The sequence below is a fragment of the Xenopus laevis genome, chromosome 3S (assembly GCF_017654675.1).
Source record: "Xenopus laevis strain J_2021 chromosome 3S, Xenopus_laevis_v10.1, whole genome shotgun sequence".
NCBI lineage: Eukaryota > Metazoa > Chordata > Amphibia > Anura > Pipidae > Xenopus > Xenopus laevis.
Genome location: NC_054376.1, coordinates 119,201,971 through 119,228,838, shown reverse-complemented (window position 1 = coordinate 119,228,838; position 26,868 = coordinate 119,201,971). Strand labels below are relative to the sequence as shown.

Here is a 26,868-nt window from a genome sequence, read left to right as displayed (position 1 = left end):
AACGGCGCCGGCGTCTCGTTTTTGACGCCGGCGCCCGTTTTTCGACAAAGCGAAACGGCGCAAATTCGCCCATCACTAGTCACATGTTTAAAAGCAAGCATCTTATTGGTTGCTATAGGTTACTGCACTTGGGCAAACGTTTGCCTTTTATTACATATGGGGGTATGACTGCTAAAAGCAACCTGTAACTAAGCGTATGTATTTTATCTACACTTCTTTGTATTCAGTTTATTCTAGGGTTACTAACTCTCAGTAGTGATGGGCGAATTTATCCTGTTTTGCTTCACCAAAAAATTTGGGAATGTCCCGTGAAAAATTTGCGAAATGCATTGAAGTCAATGGGTGTCAAAATTATTTTGACGCCCACAACAATTTTTTGCCCAAATGCATTAAAGTCAATGGGCATCCGAATAATTTTGATGCTTGACAAATTTTCTGACCTGCGCCCAAATTTTTTTGATGCGGATTTTTCGGCGGCAGATTTTCACAGCAGATTCACGAGTTTATTCACCACAAATTCACACCTGCCGGATTTTTTCGCCCATCACTATCTCTCAGTTGAGCCAAATATCAGCAGTCTAAAAATGCATATAGCTCAGAACACGCTAAAAAAAGAGAAAATTGATCAATTACAAATCAATTCATTTTTGGGGTTAGATCCCCAAATGTAGGGATATCAAGCAGGTGGCAAAACAGCGTAAAAATCTTTCCCAGTGGAAATGATTTTCAGATGCAAGAATCTGTACAGAGAAGTTCAAAGAAGAAAATAGAGCAACCAGTGCACACGTTTTTCCCTTCATTCTTACTGTATATGACTAATCAGAACTAATTGCTCATTTAGTTGCCATGGGTTAATGCTCCTGGGTAAAATTGACATATGTCTGAGCTTAATGATATGCACCTAAGGATGTATATGTTTTATTTTAAGAGAATTCCTATGTACTCCACTGTATGGTACATCAATGGCAAATGCAGAATCCCATTAATGAAGATATTAATGTCTGGTAAAGCTTCACAGGGCAGATAATGATTAATTAACTGTGACCCGTTAACTCTTGCACTGCTGCGCGGTGCCTATGAGAATCTACTACCCCTCATAGAGCATAGGTATGAGACCTGATATTCAGAATGCACAGGACCTGGGGTTTTACAGATAACGGATTTTTCCATAACTTGGATCTTCATACCTTATGGGGCCCATTTACTTAGTTCGAGAGAAGGAATAGAGGAAAAATAGTTCGAATTTCTAATGGTTTTTTTGGCTACGGCGACCATCGAATGGGCTACTTCGACTACGACCTTCGACTTCCAATCAAACGATTCAAACTAAAAATCGTTCGGCTATTCCACCATTCGATAGTCAAAGTACTGTCTCTTTAAAAAAATCTTCGACCCCCTAGTTCGCCATCTAAAACCTACCAAGGCCAATGTTAGCCTATGGGGAAGGTCCCCATAGGCTTCCTAACAATTTTCTGATCGAAGGAATATCCTTCAATCGATGGATTCAAATCCATCGATTTTTCCATCGACCGGTCGATCGTAGGAATAGCGCAAAATCCTTTGACTTCGATATTCGAAGTCGAAGGATTTTACTTAGACGGTCGAATATCGAGGGTTAATTAACCCTCGATATTCGACCCGAGGTAAATCTGCCCCTATGTCTACTAGAAAACCACATAAATATTAAATAAACCCATCAGGCTGCTTTTGCTTCCAATAAGGATTAATTATATCTTAGTTGGGATCAAGTACAAGTGACAGTTTTATTATTACACAGACAATGGGGATCATTCCTAAAAATGTTGGTTGTTTGGATAAAATGGAGCCTATGGGAGATGGTCTTTCTATAATTCAGAGTGTTATGGATAATGGGTTTTCTGATAGCAGATCCCATACCTTTATTTTACTTTTGCTTTTAAAATAAAAAGTTTAGGTCAAAATAGTTCAATAGTAATTACGTCTATCAAGCACAAAAGGCAAAATATCAATATTGCGGGTGTTTTCCACAGGTGTATTTTGTATACGTGCTGGGAAACATCTTAAGCACAGGATACCTACTTTAATCTGAATCGCAATACTCATTGTATTTCTACCATGTTTATTTCACTCCTGGCATACAACAACTGCCTGCGTGGGGAGCTAGCGCTTTGGTTACTACATGACATACAATACGAGGCCCTGCATCCAAATACGTTTCTAGGGGGCACATTTACTCAGCTCGAGTGAAGGATTCGAATGCAAAAAACTTTGAATTTTGAAGTGTTTTTTTGGCTACTTCGACCATCAAATTGGCTACTTCGACCTTCGACTAGGACTTTGACTTCGAATCGAACGATTCGAACAAAATTCGTTCGACTATTCGACCATTTGATAGTCGAAGTACTGTCTCTTTAAAAAAAACTTCGACCCCCTACTTCGCCACCTAAAACCTACCGAACCTCAATGTTAGCCTATGGGGAAGGTCTCCATAGGTTTTCCTTGCTTTTTTTGGTCGAAGAAAAATCGTTCGAATCGTTCGATTTTTCGTTCGATATTCGAAGTTGAAGGATTTTACTTCGACAGTCGACTCCAGCCGGCTGCAGCGCGCCCGATCTGCCAGGGGCCCCTGCGGGGGTGCGGGCCCTGGTGAAGTTGCATCCCCTGCTCCCCCGGTAGTTACACCCCTGATTTTGCCTTTCACTATGTAACAGCCAAAACACATCTCTATTCCATATTACACATCTGTAGCCCATTTCCCCACGACTCCCTTGCCCTCTGCACCTTAAAGGCAAGCGTAAATGCAAGTCCATTTTATACGACCATATTTATAAATGGTGCTAAAAGCATTCCGGATGTATTAACTAAAAGCATGACAAATGTACTTTATTAATGCGCGGAGGCGTGTCAGAATTTTACAGCTGTCCCTGGGTATATGGTAATTTCTAGGCAGTAAAATATGCCAAAACATTGTTTTCACTTGTCTGGGATATTATTCATAGATATCACATGTAAAAGGCAGCCCACAGACACATTGTTCTCTCTACTGTTTTATTTAGGATCGTTCTATATATTTCAGCAAATAAAATGTAGTTACAACTTAATGGCTCGATTTTATTTGAAGGGCTTGTTCATGATATTCCCTTTAGTTCTAAATGTGTGCAGTGCAAAGGCAAAAGTACAGCAGAGATTTGGGAAGGGCGGTTTGCAAAAAATGCTGCATCCAAAGTTTGGCATCATGTGACCCGGTGCAACATGCCATAACTTTGTCCAGCAAGGATTTTTCCATTTCCCGAAAAGAAACAGCAGGGACATTCCTGGAACAAACAAAATAACTTGAGACAATAGTCATAATGCTATTTCACTGGAAAAACGTGTTGATTGAGAAATCTGTGTGTCTAAAGTGCTATAGGGAGATAAGAAGAATACTTTGGATGCAGATTTTATTAGAACATGGCACATTTCGAGAGTATCCATTGCCCTTCTCAAGCCAACACTAAAAAAACTAAAGATCACATGATCAATCAACTTGAGTTTTCAACCATTATTATTGATCTATTTAGAGATTAACAATTTATATTACAAAGGCAGAGGTGGATTAATGGATAGGCTACCATAAGCTATAGCCTAGGGGTTCATCTAGATTTTTCAATTATTATTTTTTTTTTCTTTCAACGGTTTATTTTTAACTGTGCTGCTGGGCCTGGGACCAGTCTGGACGGGTGCACAGTCGGTACCTACTGGGGAAAGATTAGGTGGCCGGACAAGGCAAGGCAAGTCACTGGTGTGTGCCAAACCAGACGAGAGCTCGAATGCACAACATTTATGCGACATAAGTTGGGTCCAAGTAGGTACCGACCATGTACCCACTCTGACCAGACCCAGATAAAAGTAATTATAAAAAAAAGTACAAATAATAACTGAAAGAAGCTAGAACATGGATCCCCTGTATCTCCTCGTGTACCTGTGACCCTGATTAATTGTTATATATTTCAAAAAAACTTGGGAGTGGGAGTAGCCTTGAAAAGGGGCCTGTAGAAAGTGTACTCTAAAGCTGGCCATACACACAGACCGAGTCGGCAGCTTATTGGCCCGTGAGTGGGGCCCTCCAATGGGCTTCCCTGATCGATATCTGGCCGAAAGTAGGGCAGATGTCGATCGGGCAGGGTTAAAAATCCCGTCGGATTGCGGCCGCATCTGTTCATTGATACGGTCCCGTATTGGTTGCATTATGATCCAATCCAAACAAGCAGATCTCTATGGGGGCACATTTACTAAGGGTCAAATATCGAGGGGAGCCTCAAAGTAAAATCCTACGAATTCAAATATCAAATTCAAAGGATTTACCGCAAATCCTACGATCGATCAATGGTAAAATCGTTCGATCGATCGAGGGAGAAATCGTTCAATCAAATGATGAAATCGTTTGATTGAACGATCAAAGGATTTTTCTTCGATCAAAAAAACCTTAGAAAACTGATGGGGAAGGTCCCCATAGGCTAACATTGCACCTCGGTAGGTTAAAACTGCCGTTTTTTTTAAAGAGACAGTACTTTGACTATCAATGGTCGAATAGTCGAACGTTTTTTAGTTTGAATCGTTCGAATCGAAGTCGAAGTCATAGTCGAAGGTTGTTGTAGCCAATTCAATGGTCGAAGTACCCAAAAAAATACTTCGGAATTCGAAGTTTTTTTACTTCGAATCCTTCACTCGAGCTTAGTAAATGTGCCCCATATGTGTATGGCCACCTTAAGGGTCTCACATCTCATTAATCCGCCACTGTACAAAGGTCACATGTGCAGGCCATTTTGGTCCATTTCAGCTTGGGTCATGAGAGTCAATGAGCCCCTCAGATGAATTATATCAAAGACATCTTCAGACCCTGCAAAACAACCACACGCCTTATTGCTCAGAGATCTAATTATATAAGGAAACCTTTTAATCTCCTAATGTGATATTCTCAGACGGAACACAAGAACAGTGCATGCAACATTGAGCTGTGACTACTTGTACCCATAGATGCTCCTACCACAAGCCTGGAACCAGTGTTTCTCTAGCTGGGACAATGAATGGGACACTAATACATTATTGACATTTTTTTTTATTGGCAGGAAAGAGCCAACTAGTTGAGAAGAGTCAGGAAACCATGCTAAATGACTTGGAAAGTAAGAGTGGTAGTCAACATGTGTTGCACTGCTGTGACAGGCTAAGTTGCATCATTAACAGACAATCATAAAGACCCATGATACTGCAACTGGCTGAGGCAAGAGTTTTGTGTAGGTGTGAAACATTACACTCATCCTGCAGTGCAGAAACCCTCATGCACAGAGCTGAGAAAAATACATCCCCAACTTGTTTTTGTTTGGCAAAAAAAGTAGAGGTGTCTGGCCAGCACAGATGTTGTATGGATCCAATTACAGCACACTGCATGGATAAAACAAACACACTATACTCCCTTTATAGAAACAATTTCATATAAAAACATGGCTTAATGTGTGAACAGAACATCCCTTTGATGACTATTTCCATTTATACATTTATAAGGTAGAATGCTGATGTATTGCTTCCCTGGGATGAGCTAAATAGACAGGGTAGTGGTTATCTACACAGATTTCCTTATGATCACGGGGGGAAAATATTCTATTTGCACATGGAGAGTTCTCTAGTCTAGTTAAGTTCAGCAATATGGCAGCTCACATTCAACGGTCTAATAGAGTTAACACAAAATATTTTGTATGAGATCTATTATCCAGAATGTTTGGGACCTAGGGGGGGTTTCCATAACTTGGATCTCCATCCATTACGTCTACTAAAATAATCATTGAAACATTAAATAAACCCAACAGGCTGGTTTTGCTTCCAACAAGCAGTGTTGGACTGGCCTACTGGGATACCAGGAAAAGTCCCGGTGGGCCCAGGTGTCAGTGGACCCTCATGCTGCTAAACATTTGGCCTATTTCATGGTCAATCCCTATTTCTATGAGAACAAAGTGGCTACATAGATGGAATAATAGATTATAGTATGTAAAGAAAAGAGACTAGAAGAATAGAGGTTAAGCGAGAAGAGGAAGAATAATAATACTGAGAGTGGGCCCCTGGTCTAAGATAACTTGGTGGGCCCCTGGTCTAAGGTTTTTGGGTGGGCCCCTGTAGTCCCAGTCCGACACTGCCAACAAGGATTAATTATATCTCAATTTGGATCAAGTTTAAGGTACTGTTTTATTATTACGGAGAAAGGAGAGTGTTGCTCTTTTAAATAATGGTATATTGGGAAGGGTTTGTTACAGTGAGAGCTGTGAAGATGTAGAATTGTCTCCCTGAATCAGTGGTACAGGCTGATACATTAGATAGCTTTAAGAAGGGGTTGGATGGTGTTTAGCAAGTGGGGGAATACAGGGTTATGGGAGATAGCTCATAGTACAAGTTGATCCAGGGACTGGTCCCATTGCCATTTTGGAGTCAGGAAGGAATTTTTTCCCCCAAATTGGAGAGGCTTCAGATGGGGTTTTTTTTTGCCTTCCTCTGGATCAACTGGCAGATAGGAAGGTTAAAATTGAGTTAAAAGGTTGAACCTAATTTACTATGTTACTATTTTTAAAATGTTGGATTATTTGATTAAAATGGAGTTTATGGGAGACGGCCTTCTGAGCTTTCTGTATCATGGGTTTCCTAGATAATGGATCCCATTCCTGTATTAAACAATGTTTGTTAAATCCATGATCGTATTTCACACAAAGTGTTGATGCATGATGTGTGACTAAGGAGGCTCTGACGGGAAATGCGTGTTTCTCTGTGTAAGAGAAGAACAAACAGCTCTCAGGGCATTGAGTCGGATTAAACATTTCACTGGATTACAAGACACTACTGTCCATACGTCAGTGACTACTAAAATGTACCTGTAGTCAGAGTGAGTCCTACAACAGCGAGTGTGGATTATTATGAAGTAGATGTGACGTACTAGACACTTAGCAAATTCATCAATAAATTAAACCCTACTGGAAAACCACAAAACGGGGATGATAAATTGTAGATATGATCAGGTTATAAAAGAGAGATGAAGTCAGATTTTTGGCAGATACATATTTGTCCCCTATAGTTACTGTATGACAACCCACTGTCTTACAACCCAACCCCAGTAGCAGCACTTCTCTACTCTGAGGGTTACATACATTGCACTCGTTGAAGACATCTAATTAATAACATATTTTTAATATATTTTTATGATCATTAACTTTTAAAAGAAGGCAGGCTTCACCAAATAGAAATAAATTGAAACTATATTTGGATTCCCTGTAGGTCAAATTGTTTTAATTCCCAGATCTACTGGGACTCGGCACAGAACAAGAGCAGAAGCTGGTAGGACTATAGTTTTTGCATTAATACCCTCTTAGTAAAAAGCTTCAAGTAGTTATACTGTATAAATATCAGGATGCTACGCTCCATAATAAGAGGCAGTTTTTTTCCCAATTATAGATATGAAATGTTTCCTCCAAAATATATCGGAACCCTTCATTGTATAAAGTCACACAAACAGCCAAAAAAAGATACACAAACTTTAGGGACTTTCATCAAAAAATTTATGAATTTATGATCTTGAAGTGGTGATTCATAATATAAGTTACCTTTTAGTATGTTATAGTATGTCCAATTCCTGGCAACTTTGCAATTGGACTTCATTTTTTTATAGTTTTTTTTAATTATTTAACTCCTTCCAGCTTTCAAATGTTCAAATGAGGGTTACCAAGCCTGGCAGCCTAAAAACCATTGCTCTGTGAGGCTACAATTTCAATGACTTTTTATTACTTGCCTCACTTATTCATATTCCAGTGTCTCGTTCAAACCACTGCCTAGTTGCTAGGGTAAATAAGACCCTAGCAACCACATAAATTGGAGAACTGCTGAACAGAAAGCTAAAAAACTGAAAATTCACAAAAAATAACAAAAATGTAGACCAATTGCAGATTGTCTCAGCATATCAATGTCTAAGTCAGATTAAAATTGAATTTTAAGATGTACAACCCATTTAATGCCTCCATAAGTGCATGAGCTTCCTAAAAACAAAACTCACATCCACCCTTCAGGGTCACTAAAATCGAATGCAGTTAGGTGCTTTAACCCTAGCTACTGTATAGGCTAGGGTCTGTAAGTGACAGTTACAAGGAGCGCACAAAGAAATATAAATATATGTCCAGGAAAGATTTCCATTCACTTAATCACACTATTACAGTACCCAGTAGTGCCATTCAGAGACATATTACTACTGCTTTGAATAGACATCTATTTTGGAAGTGCCCAATGGGGATTTTATGCAGCTGGTAGAGTTTTCTCTATATTTATATCTACACCCCTGTGTATTTATCAATGGCAAAGTTGCTAAGCTATGCCAGCACCTCCTGAAATAAAGGCTACATGGAGATGAATAAAGACACAAGCGCATGAAGATAGAAAAGCTCACAAAGCCTGTTTGTAAATGTTAACTAACCAGAATGCCCATACACTTCTATAACGCTCCCCCTATTAAACAGACTGACTTAAAGGAACAGTAACACCAAAATAATAATAATATTATAATGTACTGTTGTGCGGCACTGGTAAAACTGGTATGTTTGCTATAGTTTATATAATATAAACAAGCTGCTGTGTAGCCATGGGGGCAGCCATTCAAAGCTGAAAAAGGAGAAAAGGCACAGGATACACAGCAGTTTGTTTAAATAATATAGTAGTACTTATCTGTTATCTACTGTGTATCCTGTGCTTGAATGGCTGCCCCCATGGCTACACAGCAACTTGTTTATATAAACTATAGTAGTATTTATCTGTTATCTACTGTGTATCCTGTGCTTGAATGGCTGCCCCCATGGCTACACAGAAGCTTGTTTATATAAACTATAGTAGTACTTATCTGTTATCTACTGTGTATCCTGTGCTTGAATGGCTGCCCCCATGGCTACACAGCAGCTTGTTTATATAAGCTATAGTAGTACTTATCTGTTATCTACTGTGTATCCTGTGCTTGAATGGCTGCCCCCATGGCTACACAGCAGCTTGATTATATAAACTATAGTAGTACTTATCTGTTATCTACTGTGTATCCTGTGCTTGAATGGCTGCCCCCATGGCTACACAGCAGCTTGTTTATATAAACTATAGTAGTACTTATCTGTTATCTACTGTGTATCCTGTGCTTGAATGGCTGCCCCCATGGCTACACAGCAGTTTGTTTATATAAACTATAGTTGTGTTTCTGAAGCAAACACACCAGTTTTGCCAGTGCAGGGAAACAGTATATTACAGTGCCATTTCTTTAAAGCACTTTATTATTGGTGTTACTGTTCCATTAAATGGTACTTGTCATGACAAAGTTAATCAGTGCTATGTAATAACCTGTGCAGAATGTCTGTATTCTTTCACTTTGACCAAGAACAAACATGGACATTTGGAGAAACCTTTTTTTTGCTTGGAATGAAAATGTTCCATGGAAACGCTGGGCCTCGTTGCAAGTAATTCTGGCCAGATCTCTGTGTTCTTGGGTAAGTTACAAAAGCTCAATGTGCTGTCTGCACCAATAATAGCTCGTCAGCCTGGAAAAACTTATGGAATGACAGAAACACATTATAGCAAACGCAAGTACAGTGTGAAATTTAGGATACAAATCTTCAGGTTTTCTTCACCAATAATGCAAACGACACATCAAAACCGATACAATTGTGCCTGCATTATTATGCCAATCCAACACTAACTGTATGTTTATAGTGCATTTCTGGAGCATGTTTGCATCTGATCCACAGGAATCAAGTTAGTCGCCCAAAGAAGAGGCGATTCATCACTAGGCGACTAATCTCCCCGGACTCTTGGGGGCCGATTCACCAAGGGTCGAATATCAAGGGTTAATTAACCCTCGATATTTGACTGGGAATTAAAATCCTTCGACTTCGAATATTGAAGTCGAAGGATTTTAGCGCAAATAGTTTGATTGTTCGATCGAAGGAATAATCCTTCGATCAAACGATTAAATCCTTCGAATCAAACGATTCGAAAGATTTTAATCCAACGATCGAAGGATTATCCTTCGACCAAAAAAACTTAGGCAAGCCTATGGGGACCTTCCCCATAAGCTAACATTGAGTTCGGCAGGTTTTAGATGGCGAACTAGGGAGTCGAAGTTTTTTCTTAAAGAGACAGTACTTCGACTATTGAATGGTCAAATAGTCGCACGATTTTTAGTTCGAATCCTTCGATTCGAAGTCGTAGTCGAAGTCGAAGTAGCCCATTCGATGGTCGAAGTAGCCCAAAAAACCTCCGAAATTCGAAGTTTTTTTACTTTGAATCCTTCACTCGAAGTTAGTGAATTGGCCCCTATGCGTCTGTCACCACCCTTAAGAGAGAGGAAAGTCACAATCACTGGGGGTCCCAAAAGTTAGGCATTCCTAAGTGATTGTAATCACTTACCTGATATCCTAGTCTGGTACTCCTGGTAGCAGGAAATTGGCCAGACCCAGGATTCTTATCAGTGAGCACCACAAAGTAATACTTTTATTTCATAATTCCAGGGGCCCACACCTTCTCAGTAGAGTAAAAAGTCTACCCTTATTGTTAAAGTTTGGCTTTTTATGCTACTGTGCATGGACACAGTGAAGAAAGAAGAAGCAGTAAGATCACTTTTGTTGTGCTCGCTGGTAGAACCCCAGGCCAGGGCAATTTTCTGCTGACTGGGGCACCAGTTTGGGTTATCAGGAAAGTGAATTCAATCACTGGATTGTTGCCTTTCCTTCTAGAGGACCACATTTGCCTTATGCCATTTTGGGCAAATATAAGGTTGTTACAGCAATCCTAGACTTTGTCTCTAGACTTTGTCTCTTTCTTCCTCTGAATATGACCAAGTAACAAAAAAAAAAAAAACCATTGCCCTTTCCAGGCTTCCTGCGCTAAATAATCATTCTAATTAAAGGTAATCCAATTGTGTAGTAGCATTCAAATATTGTCCTAGGTCCCAACTTCATTGTTGACTTTATGACAGTAAATATCATTATGTTCTGCATTCCAAAACACCGTGGAATAATTCTGCAAACTCTGCTCCATCTGAACATCTGTCTCTGACCTGCTGTCCTGGCGCTACATCAAATAAACAGTCACCCCCTGCCGAGTCAGGCTGCAATGCTGGAAGTTGTAGAGGTCGCGTGATTCTGTCAATATTTCTGCCTCCCAGCAAGGTCAGTTGTTATCTCTGCAAACAATAATGTAATTCAGAGGGAGGGCAGTCGTCCAGCTACTTTTTATTGTTTGCAGTCTGCCCCTTCAACAGAGCTAATTTCCCAAACATAAACAATGTCATTAAGGAAACTATACATTAAATAAAGCAACACTAGGTTTCACTAGGTAACAAAGGACACATTCCACTACATATACTTATAGGCACATAAAATTCATGTGCAAAATTAAAATAATAATAATAAATCGGAAAACAGCATCATATTAAAGGACAAGGAAATGGAAATTCACTGGGCGGTGCAGATGTGTTAGGCACCCTTCAGTGAATATCATCACTAACCTTAGACCCCAGGCTGGTGCTTCTGTTTGCTGAAAAGTGCTCAGGCCCAGAGAACTGTATCTGCCAATCCACTCAACTATATTCCAAGATGCCCCAGAGATCAAAGAAGTTTATGTCTGATCTGCTCCTGGACAAGAGGATTGCTGGGGAATGGGTGGGAGTGTGCAGCAGGAGTACCACCCTGGCTTCACACGAGAGGAGGGCTAACACATTGGAAACCATTGTATATTCCCCTTTCCTTGTTAATGTTGCTTAAAGGGCATGTAAAGGCAAAAAAATAAAATCCCATTTTTACTTTCTTTAATGAAAAAGAAACCTACCGTGTATATACCCGTGTATAAGTTTTTCAGCATCCAAAATGTGCTGAAAAAGTATACCTCGGCTTATACTCGGGTCAGCCGGCAGTAGCTGAGATTGCAGTCACTTTTAATCATTCCTATACCAACAGTTCACTTGGGGAGAGACTGCAATATCCCACAATGCCCTCTGTTGGTTATATGAAAGAATAACAGTGCACCCTCTGTTGGTTATATGAAAGAATAACAGTGACTGCAATATCACACAGCGCCATCTGTTGGTTGTATGAAAGAATAACAGTGACTGCAATATCACACAGCGCCATCTGTTGGTTGTATGAAAGAATAACAGTGACTACAATATCACACAGCGCCATCTGTTGGTTGTATGAAAGAATAACAGTGACTGCAATATCACACAGCGCCATCTGTTGGTTGTATGAAAGAATAACAGTGACTGCAATATCACACAGCGCCCTCTGTTGGTTATATGAAAGATTAACAGTGACTGCAATATCACACAGCGCCCTCTGTTGGTTATACGAAAGATTAACAGTGATGGCAATATCAAACAGCACCCTCTGCACATGGTAGTGGGACAGTGGGACAATGCACACAGTAATCCGTTTGGCAATTCTCTGTCACCATCAACTTTGCAAAGAAGTCCGGTTGATCGCTGGGGGGGTCGCTTTGGCAGAATGTGCGCTGCTGGGAGACAGGGCTGTAGTTGTGTGTAGGCTTATACTAGAGTCAATAAGTTTTCCCAGTTTTCGTAGGTAAAATTAGGTACCTCGGCTTATACTCGGGTTGGCTTATACTCGAGTATATACGGTATCTCCAATATACTTTAATAAAAAATGTGTATAGTTTTTATAAGAAACCTGACTGTATGCAGTGAAATTCTCCCTTCATTTACTGCTGTGGATAGGAATTGTCAGATGGTCCCTAACTGCTGAGCAGGGAAACAATCATACTTATGAACAGCAGGGGGAGCCCCTTACTTCCCAGCCATGCAAAACTCAAGCAGCTTTGTTTATGACGATCCCTAAGCAGCCCAGACCACACTGAGCATGTGCACAGTCTTAGTCTTGAAAAGATGTTTAACAAAGTTACAAGATGGTGACCCCCTGTAGCCAACTTTGAAAGCATAAATTATTTGTTTGATTGGGCTTGTGGTGCAGTAAGTTTATGTTTATATTTAGTATACAAAATACAGCATTTCTAGCCTTATTCTATTTTAGACTTTACATGCCCTTTAATAGCAAAACAAATTATTATTATGAATATTGATATCTGGGTAATATAATATAAAATACGGAATACTCTTCAGTATTCAGCTATCTTATTGGATGAAAGAATTACTAAGGGCAGAGACACATGGTCAGATTCCGGGAGATTTGTCACCGGCGACAAATCTCCTCTTCTTGGGGGCGACTAATTTCCCCGAACTGCCTTCCCCTGCCTTTCCGTCGGCTAGAATGTAAATCATCCGCGGGATGGCACTCGTAACGCTTTGTTTTCCAAAGTTGCCTCACGAGGAAACTTCGGGGTGACTTCGGAAAATGAAGCACTCCGAGTGCCATCATTCCGGTGATTTACATTCTAGCCGGCGGGAAAGCAGTTTGGGGAGATTAATCACCTCGAAGAAGAGGAGATTTGTCGCCGGGTGACTAATCTCCCCGAATCTGACTGTGTGTCTCTGCCCTAAACCTGGGAGAGAAAATCATTATAAGGCCAAGGTTGCCAAGCGTGAATTTAAGTCATGGCTAGTAAAATATTTAACTACAGACAACACCGGAACAATAGATATAAGAGAACAAACTTCTTGTTGGAGTGTCATTTTAAGAGGAAATTATCCCCCATCACAATCAGCCAACACAAAAAACAATGATGATTCACTTTGTATATATTTTTAAAAATCGCGTGGGCACATTTGAAGTCCCTTACCGGACTTCAAATGTAATTCAAAATTCTGGCCACAAAACATGGAAATTAAGTTAGGAGACATGTCCGCATCTTTAATTTGTATTCTTTGATTTCATTGATCGATAGTTCACCGCAAAGCTCCTCTCTGAGCTACAGTGTTCTATATTTGTACCGGGGCTGCCATAGCCATGGATACATTTGTGGTTGCTTTGGTCAAACCAAATACTCAGAGAGTGAACCCTCTTTAATTCTCTCAATTGCTTGAGATCATAGTATAAATTATCCTAGAGTCTGAATGAGTGGAAAGCCATCTATTAAGCAACAAATGTGTGGCTTTGTATAAAACTGACCATTCACTGCATTGTGTGCTGACTCGGTCACTCCTAAAGGAATATGCAGCTCATCGAGATGTTCATGTGGCCATGTCTGTGACCAGTCCAACCAACGTCTTATAGAATTTAGTCAGATTTCAAGTTTGGAAATGATATCAAATGTTCATGCGGCAAAGACCACATGAACTGCTTTAATTATTGGCTAGTGGGACATCATTCTGTATTTGCCTTTGCATGGCCAGATAACCAGTTTGAAGAAACTGAACTGAACAAAATGCACAGGCAAAAGGTTTATAAATTCAAAGTTAAAAACATAGTAATGTTTTGGCATTGGTCTAAAAACCTGGGATCACTGTCACATTGATCCATTTACATGGAATATTTTAAGAGTGATCCTGTGCCTTTTTGCCAGAATTCCTTATGCCTTTTAAACAAATGAGTATGATATCTTATCAACTGAAATGGTTTTTCTTGTGGCATCAGGTTACAAATAGCCGCTGTTTTATGTATTTCCAAACCACATCCCACAATGGCCCATATGCTGGTAGGTTGGCTCAAAGAAGCAGTTCTCATACATGTGCCTTGTGGGTAGTGCACATTTTCTGGACACCATATGCCCACATATACTGTATGTACTCCAATATCTGTTTGTTTTTAAGAATAATTGCAGAAAAGACAGGAACATACATTCAGGCCCGGACTGGCAATCTGTGGGTTCTGGCAAATGCCAGAGGGGCTGCTATAAGGTGCCATAGAAAGTCAGTATTTAGTGGGCTGGTGGAGGCTGTTTGGGCCTCTGTGTGGGCTGATTGGAAATGCCAGGGCCTATTTTAATTCTCAGTCCGGACCTGTATACATTTACAGGGCCTGTTTTGGGGTGCTGTATTAGGGGTTGCAGAGGCACATAACCATAGCTTATCCTGCCTCCTACCTACTCCCTAACTAGAGTGTCATTCAGACTTACAGGTTAGGGAGTGTCAGTGGGTCCATGTCACTGCAGAGCCCGGTCCATATTACTTGCCTATGATAAGCACAGGGCAGCTTTGCACCTTACAACTTGTACAGGATTAAGTACAATGTGCAATGGGAAATAATTGGTAAATGCAATCACAAATCCATATGGGGTTTGCACTCGCAGAACCCATGACCAGGATGGAAAAGGAAAATAAGTATTATACAGCATGACTAAGTGCCTTGTGGCATGAAAAGGGTAAGGTACAGAACAGTTTGTTTATAGACGTACATGACAAAATTATACCATTACAAAGCCAGAATATTCAGTATTTTTTATAAACAAGTATTATTTTCCAAGCTGCACATTACACAGGAATTAGAGGGAACATATGTGCCAAACAACTAAAAGGCCTTATTCTTCCTCCAAGAATCCATAAAATCCCACAGCTGCCATGGGTAGTATGACTATTGGACCAACATAGTAGAAAATGAAAGCTTTTGAATATTACTGTATTATGCAGGAAATGATCTGCCAAATGTTTTACTGCAAAAGTTATCAGATTATATGTTCCACAGCCAACTTATCAGTATTCAAACCTGTCTTTGTGGTGGGGCAAGCAAATATGCAAGCACTGGAGCACACATACTGTATACAGTATACTGTATACAGTTGCAGATAGCAAGAGTAGTGTGTAAATCACCATTAGTGCAAGATGTTGCCTATACTTGCTATGGGATAATAGTCTCTGGGAAGGGAGTGTGACTGTGGGATAGCAGGTATAGTAGGGAGAGATGGTGTCTATAGTAACAGTGGGATAAAAGTCTCTGGGAAGGGAGTGTGACTGTGGGATAGCAGGTATAGTAGGGAGAGATGGTGTCTATAGTAACAGTGGGATAATAGTCTCTGGGAAGGGAGTGTGACTGTGGGATAGCAGGTATAGTAGGGAGAGATGGTGTCTATAGTAACAGTGGATAATAGTCTCTGGGAAGGGAGTGTGACTGTGGGATAGCAGGTATAGTAGGGAGAGATGGTGTCTATAGTAACAGTGGATAATAGTCTCTGGGAAGGGAGTGTGACTGTGGGATAGCAGGTATAGTAGAGAGAGATGGTGCCTATAGTAACAGTGGGATAATAGTCTCTGGGAAGGGAGTGTGGCTGTGGGATAGCAGGTATAGTAGGGAGAGATGGTGCCTATAGTAACAGTGGATAATAGTCTCTGGGAAGGGAGTGTGACTGTGGGATAGCAGGTATAGTAGGGAGAGATGGTGCCTATAGTAACAGTGGATAATAGTCTCTGGGAAGGGAGTGTGACTGTGGGATAGCAGGTATAGTAGGGAGAGATGGTGCCTATAGTAACAGTGGTTAATAGTCTCTGGGAAGGGAGTGTGACTGTGGGATAGCAGGTATAATAGGGACAGTTGGTGCCTATAGTAACAGTGGGATAATAGTCTCTGGGAAGGGAGTGTGACTGTGGGATAGCAGGTATAGTAGGGAGAGATGGTGCCTATAGTAACAGTGGGATAATAGTCTCTGGGAAGGGACTGTGACTGTGGAATAGCAGGTATAGTAGGGAGAGATGGTGCCTATAGTAACTGGGATAATAGTCTCTGGGAAGGGAGTGTGACTGTGGGATAGCAGGTATAGTAGGGAGAGATGGTGTCTATAGTAACAGTGGGATAATAGTCTCTGGGAAGGGAGTGTGGCTGTGGGATAGCAGGTATAGTAGGGAGAGATGGTGCCTATAGTAACAGTGGGATAATAGTCTCTGGGAAGGGAGTGTGACTGTGGGATAGCAGGTATAGTAGGGAGAGATGGTGCCTATAGTAACAGTGGATAATAGTCTCTGGGAAGGGAGTGTGACTGTGGGATAGCAGGTATAGTAGGGAGAGATGATGCCTATAGTAACAGTGGGATAATAGTCTCTGGGAAGGGAGTGTGACTGTGGGATAGCAGGTATAGTAGGGAGAGATGGTGCCTATAGTAACAGTGGATAATAGTCTCTGGGAAGGGAGTGTGACTGTGGGATAGCAGGTATAGTAGGGAGAGATGGTGCCTATAGTAACAGTGGATAATAGTCTCTGGGAAGGGAGTGTGACTGTGGGATAGCAGGTATAGTAGGGAGAGATGGTGCCTATAGTAACAGTGGATAATAGTCTCTGGGAAGGGAGTGTGACTGTGGGATAGCAGGTATAGTAGGGAGAGATGGTGTCTATAGTAACAGTGGATAATAGTCTCTGGGAAGGGAGTGTGACTGTGGGATAGCAGGTATAGTAGGGAGAGATGGTGTCTATAGTAACAGTGGGATAATAGTCTCTGGGAAGGGAGTGTGGCTGTGGGATAGCAGGTATAGTAGGGAGAGATGGTGCCTATAGTAACAGTGGGATAATAGTCTCTGGGAAGGGAGTGTGACTGTGGGATAGCAGGTATAGTAGGGAGAGATGGTGCCTATAGTAACAGTGGATAATAGTCTCTGGGAAGGGAGTGTGACTGTGGGATAGCAGGTATAGTAGGGAGAGATGATGCCTATAGTAACAGTGGGATAATAGTCTCTGGGAAGGGAGTGTGACTGTGGGATAGCAGGTATAGTAGGGAGAGATGGTGCCTATAGTAACAGTGGATAATAGTCTCTGGGAAGGGAGTGTGACTGTGGGATAGCAGGTATAGTAGGGAGAGATGGTGCCTATAGTAACAGTGGATAATAGTCTCTGGGAAGGGAGTGTGACTGTGGGATAGCAGGTATAGTAGGGAGAGATGGTGCCTATAGTAACAGTGGATAATAGTCTCTGGGAAGGGAGTGTGACTGTGGGATAGCAGGTATAGTAGGGAGAGATGGTGTCTATAGTAACAGTGGATAATAGTCTCTGGGAAGGGAGTGTGACTGTGGGATAGCAGGTATAGCAGGACCACAAAAAAAAAAAATATGAATTCTGTTTTTTATTGTGCTCCAACACTTTTACATTAGTCCAAGAAGACATTATAAAGCAACAGTATAATGTATAAAGAGCGGCTTTTTGTGAAAACATTTTATACATGTAAACTTATTTCTTATACTGTTGGAATGCAAATAATATTAAGTACAACACTATGTAAAAGAATTCAGAAATGGAGGACCCGTTAAACGAACCATAATACTTGAAAACTTTGAAAAAGTTGCTCTCATACAAAATATTTTATAGATATAAACACTGACAAACTACATTTGCTCACATTTTCCTCAAGAAAACAACAAAGAAACACACCATTAGTCTCAGGACATCACTATCTATGTCACTATAAAAAAACAATGTTGAGGTGAACATTCCTTTTAGTATGGCGCAACACTCACCCACTCCTCATCTGGCCAGTACAGCCAGAGTACAGCCAGAGTACAGCCAGCTCCATCCATCAAGAAAAGTTTTATTTTTCCTATTTTCCATCCTACAACTGGAAACACCCTTTCCTTTCAGAGCAGTGACCACCAGCATGTGCTGCTCCAGCATTTGTCAAAGCAAAGGATTTCAGTTGATGCTGGAAATTGTAGTTTAACAGTAACTGGAAGGTTTAAATGCTGTTCAGCAAAAGCTTATCATCATAATACTGCACCTCCATAATTTAGAGACATACCACTATCATACATTTGTTAATGGTGTCCTTGGATAAACAAGTTGCCATTTTGCTTAGCAATAAACAAATTACATTAAAATTTCCAATAAAGCCATCAGTCATTTGATGCAACCTGAATAAAGAAAATCCTTAGTTCTAAACAATCTGAGTTTCCATTTGTTTTTTTTTTCATTTAAGGAGAATGATTGGTCTCGCTGAGGGGTGGGGTGGGGGTTGTCATGCACTTAGGAGCCACCCACCCTAGTAATTCTAGCCCCTTACTTCAGACCCTGCATAAAATATGCATTGACTGGGGCCAGGCAATCAGTGCCCCCCCACCCGGTCTTCCATTACCATTTCCCACCTTACCATTCATATTGTCCCCTGTACCTGTGCCAGCAGCCATTGTGTTGCCTCATGTACCTGTGCCAACACCTATCATATTGCTCCATTTGTACATGTGCCAGCAGAAGCCAAAAATCCCTCATTCCTGTTCCTGCATCAACCAAAATATCCACAAAATTGCTTCCAAATATGTACTTGTGCCCACAGCAGCCAAAAATCCATTATATTATCCCAAAATATGTATCTGTGCCAGCAACAGCCAAAAATTCATCATATTCACCAAATATGCATCTGTGGCAGCAGCGGCCAAAGATCCATCATATTGTCCCCAAATGTGTATATCTGCCATCAGCAGCCAAAAATCCATCATATTGCCCCATTTCATCTGTTTACCTGTGCAAGCAGCAGACAAAATATTGACCACAAATATATACCTGTGCCAGCAGCTGCCAAGATATTGCCCCCAAATATGTATCTGTGCCAGCAGGAGCCAAAAATCCATCATATTCCCCAATTATGCACCTGTGCCAGCAGCGGCCAAAAATCCATAATTTTGCCCCCAAATATGTATATGTGCCATCAGCAGCCAAAAATCCATCACATTGCCCCATATCATCTGTTTACCTGTGCCAGCAGCAGCCAAGATATTGACCACAAATATGTACCTGTGCCAGCAGCTGCCAAGAGGGAGGTGGGAAGTGCTTCTGCCTGCAGTATGAATCACAGGCAAGAACAGGCAGTTTAGAAAACTGAAAAACTATTAAAGGTCAAGCAAACCAAAAAATCCTCTCAAAAGTGCGTCCCTCACCCACGATGGCGCCCTAGGCGGGCACCTACTCTGCCTGCCCCTATTTCCGGCCTTTTCCTTCTCATCACTGTGTCACCATACTCTTCAACCCTGTAATCCTCTGTTTTGCACATGCATAGTGCAGAAATTGGCAAAGAATTTCAGCATGGTGCATGGACCTCCTCTGGGCAGAGCACATGATGCTAGGATGCCGGAAGAGTATGTAGTGGGAAATAAGAAGAAAAGTATCCCAGGTTGGTGCAGTTTTACTGCCCCAGGATCTGAAACAAGTGACCAGAATTAATGAGAGGGCCCTAACAACTTGCCACCACCCATTGGTTCAGCATTTCCTTGTCCTGTTAAAGTACTAGAATACAGATATATATATCTAATATTATTGTTTTCCTCAGGGAAGCTATTGTGACATAAAGCAACAGCAAATCGTGACCAATTAGACAACGGTTTTAGTAAGATAACTTAACCAAAAAGTGTCCCTTGTTTAAACGTAACGAAACAGGAATAGTAAAATCAGTAAAACCAATGGTAACAGTTTGTAAATAATTCCTTCAATGAAATAGATCAAAAGGAGAAAAGGGTTTTCTGAGTTCTCACCTGGCTCGTTTCATTCAGAGGCGGAAATAACACCTCTGTTTCATTGACCATGCTTTTCAGCTGAGGAAAATTTAATGGTCTCATGAAGTTGACATCACTTTTATCTGACACTGTGGAAAAACAAGACCTATAACACTGACCCTGTGGCTCCGTTGGGGCCATCCTAACTTCCATGTACCTGAGAGTACCATCCGTGTTCAGATGAAGGGTTGGCTGACATTGTTCCGAGTAATACTTTGACTCATATTCATTTTTGCAACACCAACCTGGGCTGTGGACGTCCCTTTTAAGACACTTAACGAGTAATATCACAAAGGTGATAAAAGATACAGAACTGATAGCCACCAGAGAAATAATTAAATACATGGTTATATCTGCGTTGCTGGTGGAACTAGGAAAAAAGTCTGACGGTTTGGTGTTTTCTTGTACAGAGCCCTCTTCCAGTATGACAAGAAATATTACAGTAGCAGATAAAGGGGGCTCTCCATGGTCACTGACTGATACAGTGAAATATTGCTCAGGTGTGTCTGTCTCCTGGAAAGCTCGGATGGTTCGGACTTCACCTGTGTGAGCTGATATGTGAAACAAAGCTGGATCCGTGGCATCAAGAATTTTGTAAGATAACCATGAATTGTATCCAGAATCGGCATCCACAGCCGTCACTTTTGTAACCAAGTATCCAGAAGGAGAAGACTTCGGAATCTTCCTCTGAACAGGGTCCTCATGGGAAAGGTCTGGATTAAATATAGCAGGAGCGTTATCATTTGTATCCAAAAGGAAAATGTAAACGGTGGTGTTGGAAAACATTTTGGGCACTCCAGAATCTTCGACTTTAACAGGAACTTGCAAAACTTGGACCTGCTCATAGTCAAAGGAACGCTGAGCATAAATATTTCCACTTTTTGAATCAATGTACACAAAGGAGGAGATTGGGGTGATTGCTGGTGTATTTTCCACAATAGAGTAAACCAAGTCAGCATTCTCCCCATCGTCAGGATCAACAGCAGATACCTGAAACAGTAACTGGCCTGGCTCATTATTTTCTTCTATACTGGCACTGAGAGTGGCATGGGTAAATGTTGGGCAGTTGTCATTGACATCCGAAATATTTAAAATAATCTTATGTTGTGTATGACGAGGTGGATCCCCCAGGTCACTTGCACTAAGCTCAATGATATACTGGGCTACTTTTTCTCGGTCTAGAGTCCTATCTGTGACTAAGGAGTAATGATCATCAAAAGATTTCAATTTAAAGGGAATATTTGGTGGCAGCTCTAGTCTTACTTGCCCATTTTGCCCTGAATCTCGATCTTTTACATTAAAGAGGCCAACAACTGTTCCAACCGCTGTGTCTTCAGGAACTGCTTTCATTAAAGATGTTATTAGGATCTCCGGGGAATTATCATTCACATCTTCAACTTCTACATAAATAGTACAGTGCCCTTCCAGTTCTGGCACTCCCTTGTCCCTTGCTGTAACGGGTATCTCAAAAGAGCTTGACTCCTCATAATCTATAGGACCAATGGTAGAAATGACGCCTGTCTTTGTATTTATGGCAAATAATCTTTGAATGGAAGCAGATGTATGGTCATCAAAGAAATATTCTATTTCACCATTGGCACCTTCATCTTTATCGGTAGCGTTAAGCTGCAGTAACATTGTAGCTAAAGGGACATTTTCATGTATGGTACGTTTAAAGGAATTTTTTTCAAATTTGGGTGCATTATCATTTAAATCCAGCACTACAACATGTATCTGGGAGGTACCTGACCTAGGTGGGCTGCCTCCATCCACAGCAGTGAGGATCAGATGATGCTCACCTATCTCTTCTCTATCAAGGGTTTTTTCTAGCAACAGCTCAGGAATAAGTGTTCCATCACTCCTTTTTTTCACGGACAATGAAAAGTAAGGATTGGGATTTAAGCTATACTGTTTGATGCCATTAACCCCTGCATCCAGATCATGAGCACTTTCCAGGGGAAACCTGGTACCAGGGTTTGCCAGCAACTCTAGGATTTTTATAGTACGCTGGGCAGTAGAAAACACAGGAGAGTTGTCATTTATATCCAAAATCTCAACTACCAGGCGGTGCAGTTGCAAAGGATCTTCAATAACTACTTCGACAGGCAATGAGCAGATGGGACTGGAGCCACACAGGGATTCTCTGTCTATCTTTTCATTTACAGTCAGAGCTCCATTTTCCCAGTTCACAGAAAAATATTTCCTGCTTCCCTCTGATCCCATTCTTAGCTTTCGCCTAGAAACATCAGTGATTTTAAGCCCCAAATCCTGAGCTACATTTCCTACAAAAGTCCCCGGATCAGATTCCTCAACAACAGAGTAACGAAGCTGCCCAGAGACCCAGCCCCAGCTACAAAGGCACAAGAACTGCACTACTTGCCATTTCCAAGTCCTTGCTGAGCTTAAGATGAGCATTACTTAAATCTTTCCTCCTGACAGTCTACTTGCAGATATATCTTTGTAATCCCAAGAAAGAATCCACTGTGTATGCTGTACTGGAAGCTCCAAGTAACAAAATGTTTTCATCTGTATCCTAAAAGTTAAACTTCTCCGCGCGATTTTTCAGGGAACAGCAGCTCTGCTTTCCGTGCTTTCTGTGTTAAAGGAAGGATTCAGGAAGCCAGCAGGGAGAGAATGGATGACAACAGAATCACTGAAAAGCTGATTGGTTGTGAGTTCTGCCCTCTACTGGTCAAAGTCATAAACTCCATTATAATCATTCAATTAAATGAATCTGTATTTCCTCAATGAAATTATTATCAGCAGCTGATACAGTGCAATAGAAAGGTTTTAGATATATATATATATATATATATATATATATATATATATATATATATATATATATATATATATATATATATATATATATATATATATATCCTATCCATCCTCATAGGATACTGGGTCATGTGCTACACACACCTCAAACGGACATAATGCCCTGGTGCCAACAGAACATATATATATAAATTTGTAAGAAAAAGGCTGTTTTTTCTCATTGAATTGCAGCTGGCTCTTTGGAAAATCCAAAGGAATGTTGTGATTAAGCATCCTGCGTTCCTTTCTGTATATAATGTAGAACATGTGCACCACTCACATTGGCTGTCTCTGTTTCTCTCTCCATATATATATATATATATATCCCCCTTTATTGCAGATAAAGACCCCATACGTCGATCTAAATAAAATGCTTTTTTACTTTTTTCACAAAGCCCCTCGAGTGCAACAGCCTTTTTCTTACAAATATATATATAAAGTAATGTGCGGGCTGAACCGATACACGCGGGTCGGGCGGGTTCGGGTCAACCTCGCACTGCTCCTGGCGGGTGACGGGTGGGTGCGGGTTGAGCTCTTCTCCTGCTCTCCCCGCCTGCCACCTTCAAATGCCGGCTTGCAACTTCCGGGTTCCGGTTTTATAGTCTCGCGTCTGCTCGTTTGTGACGTCTTTGTGACGGGTCTATAAAAGGACCCCAGAAGCGTGGGTGTGGGCTGGCTGCGGCAGGGCGGGTTAGGGTCGGGTGCGGGTCAGGAAAACCCTGACCCGCACATCACTAATATATATCTATATCTATATATATATATATATATATATATATATATATATATATATATATATATATATATATATATATATATATAGATTCCAATGGTTCCAGCACACCGACGCTGAGGTATAATATACCCAGGTGCTATTCCATGCCAAATATTCAGTAATCCACAGAATCACACTGGGAATTTATCATTATGGTAATCTATTTTTTTTAACTGTAATTTCTATGTAACATTTAAAAAAAAACATAGCTTATTGATCTGGGTTAAAATAATTGTATTTTGAATATGTGACAAAAGTGTTAAAATAAACTTTAGGGATCATCGTCAAATGCAAGTGCAAAATGCAATTTCAGACACAACTCACCATGTTGTTTACCCATAATGTAGTGTTTCTCCCATAATTTTAAAGTAAACACAGTCAAACTCTGAGCTGAGTCAACACAATACTGTCAATGCATGAACATGTACACGATTGCTCTTGTGTGACAATGGAAATCAAGTCACTTCCAGAGTGCTTGTTTGGTGCAACCCTCAGTGGGAACCTTGAAACTAAAGGGGAACTATGACAAAAATAAAAATTTAATATAAGCTTCCTCATACTGAAGTAAGAAACTTTCTAAATACAATCAGTTAAAAAGTATGCGCTTGTTTCTGAAATATCAAGTTTATCTTCACTATTCCTCTCTCAGCATCTGTTTATCTTCATTCTGTCTTCATGCGGCAGTTGGGTGTCAGATAAATTATACAATATATCTTATAGGGGGCTTCCTTTCCTAGCAGATGTATTAGAGCTCAATTACAAACAAATTCTAACAAAATAACTGCCATTTGGACAAATTCTGCATGTAGAGAGACATGATGTCTGGTGATTTTAATAGAGTGAGCTCTAATACATCTTCTAGGCAAAAGGAGCCCTCCTATAATATATATTGGATCATTCATCTAACACCCAACTCCTGAAAGAAGACCGAATGAGGAGAAATAGATGCTGAGCGAGGAATAGTGAAAATAAACTAGATTATTTCAGAAACTGTACAGAATTTTTAATTGTTTGTATTAAGAAAGTTTCTTAAGTATGCAGTATGAAATATTAAATTTTCATTTTCATGATAGTTCCTCTCAAAGCTAGGTCCAGGTCGGTGGTAACTTCATGTTACCAAACCTCAGTAAGACACCATTCACTGTAAGAAGCAGGATGGACACATTATGCACTCTTCATTGTGCCCCTTTTAAAGTAGGATGAGCGGGGTGTGACAAGCAGTGATCCTACTTTAAAATTATATATTTTTTTATCTATGAAAAATTAGTGAATGAGCATATTTCCTATACTGTACAATCACATATACATAGTTGTTCCTCTGATATGAAATAAAGGTGTGGGTGTCCTGTCTTGCATTGAATTACTTGAGCAAATACAGAAATGATAAAAAGCTTAATCTTGACCTTGCTTTTCTAAACATCTGCCAGGCACAGCTATGAGGCTTAGCACTAAGAGGGATAAAACAGAGATTTCAAACATTGATAAATCGACAGGGTTTTCAGAACTATTGATGTTTTGCACCACTTCCAGCTGTTATTATTCTAGACAGTTTTCTAGGTATAGGTACGCCCACATAAAACGTAACAGAAAAAGTGTATTTCCATTTTTAAAGCTATTTGGCGGTAGTCAGTGACACCATCTGTTTAGCAGAGCTAATGTAAGATACAAAGATAAGGATTTCTGCCAAAAGCACCAAATGCAAATGCCAATGCCCCATATGAATGGATATCTTTAGCCAATGCACAATGCAGATAAAAAACAGGGGTTTATAACAAAAAGGCTCAATGGGCTTTCAAATAAAGAAACTGTAGGAGTAGAAAGAAGCCAATTAAAGAGAAAATTCTAAACTCTCACACCCATGCTTCTCTTAATGCCCATGGGCCAGTTAGCTCCAGATGAGACACAGAGGCAACATGGCAGTAGAAAGAATACAAGTACAGCCATAGCACTAATTCAGCCCATATGACCCAATGGCCTATGTGGATGAGGATATATATATATATATATCTCAAATTTGAAGTTGAGTGTTGAGGTCACAGATAACTTGCACAACTTGTGTGGATGGTCTTGGCTAACTGGCAAATACTTATATACTTGAAATTGCCCTAGTTTAGGACAGATACCCCTTTAACATGCTTTTATTATTATTATTATTATTATTATTTATCTTAATATGAAAAAGCTAAATATATGGATCATTGATACTGATATATTTTGTAAGTAAACTTCAAAATGTATTCTATATATATCTATAATATTACAATTTTATTAGAGAGTAGTGACTTTATGGCGAATTCATAGTATTTCCCTTCCTATGATTATTTAATATTCCCTACTGAGTGAGGTGAACCTTGCGTGTTACTTTCTGTAAGTAACTACACCATAGACCCTGTGGCATATCATTTACAAGAAACCGTCTAGACAGTAGAGATTAATGGGGAATCCCTAGTAATTTCCCAGTGCTACCCTGACTGGCCTTTGACTGTTGCTCCTGTGCAAATAATAGGAATGTTCCCCCATTAATCAGGTACAGGCAATTTCCATTGCTAATATTGACCATGCATCTTAATGGTTAAGTATGTTAACATAACCATAACAATCTACAGGCCAGGTTTTGTGGTGAGTCCACAAAGGCCTGGGGTGGAATGTCGCCCAGTCGCATCCCTAAGGAGTACTAGGGACACACTGCTTGAAGATGGACGAGCAGGCCTTATGTCCATGAGGCCTAGGGGCACCAATGAGGGACAGCCTTGACAAGCTATGCATTCTTTATATTTATCCGCACTTATAGGTCTTTTGTGAAGAAAAAAATGGGTTTATGGACTGATGATGGCTTGAGTCTAAGAGCCGAAACGTTGAATAAACCCATTTTTTTCTTCACAAAAGACCTACA

The 26,868-nt window shown here is 40.4% G+C and overlaps 1 protein-coding gene across 9 annotated transcripts in view; it reads right to left on the bottom strand.

Annotated features, from left to right (window-relative positions):
* Positions 1-26,868, bottom strand: part of LOC108713301 (protocadherin gamma-C5) — a 159,982-nt gene that overhangs the window by 23,401 nt on the left and 109,713 nt on the right. The window contains exon 1 of one of the 9 annotated variants that reach the window (XM_041588772.1): positions 20,360-23,058. The exons of 7 other annotated variants lie outside the window; for them this stretch is intronic. In XM_041588772.1, the coding sequence (XP_041444706.1) occupies positions 20,360-22,795 (2,436 nt within the window). In that variant the 5' untranslated portion in view covers positions 22,796-23,058. Of the gene's footprint in view, positions 1-20,359; positions 23,059-26,868 lie in introns of those variants that run through there. One more of the 9 variants, XM_018256229.2, reaches the window with a different exon arrangement.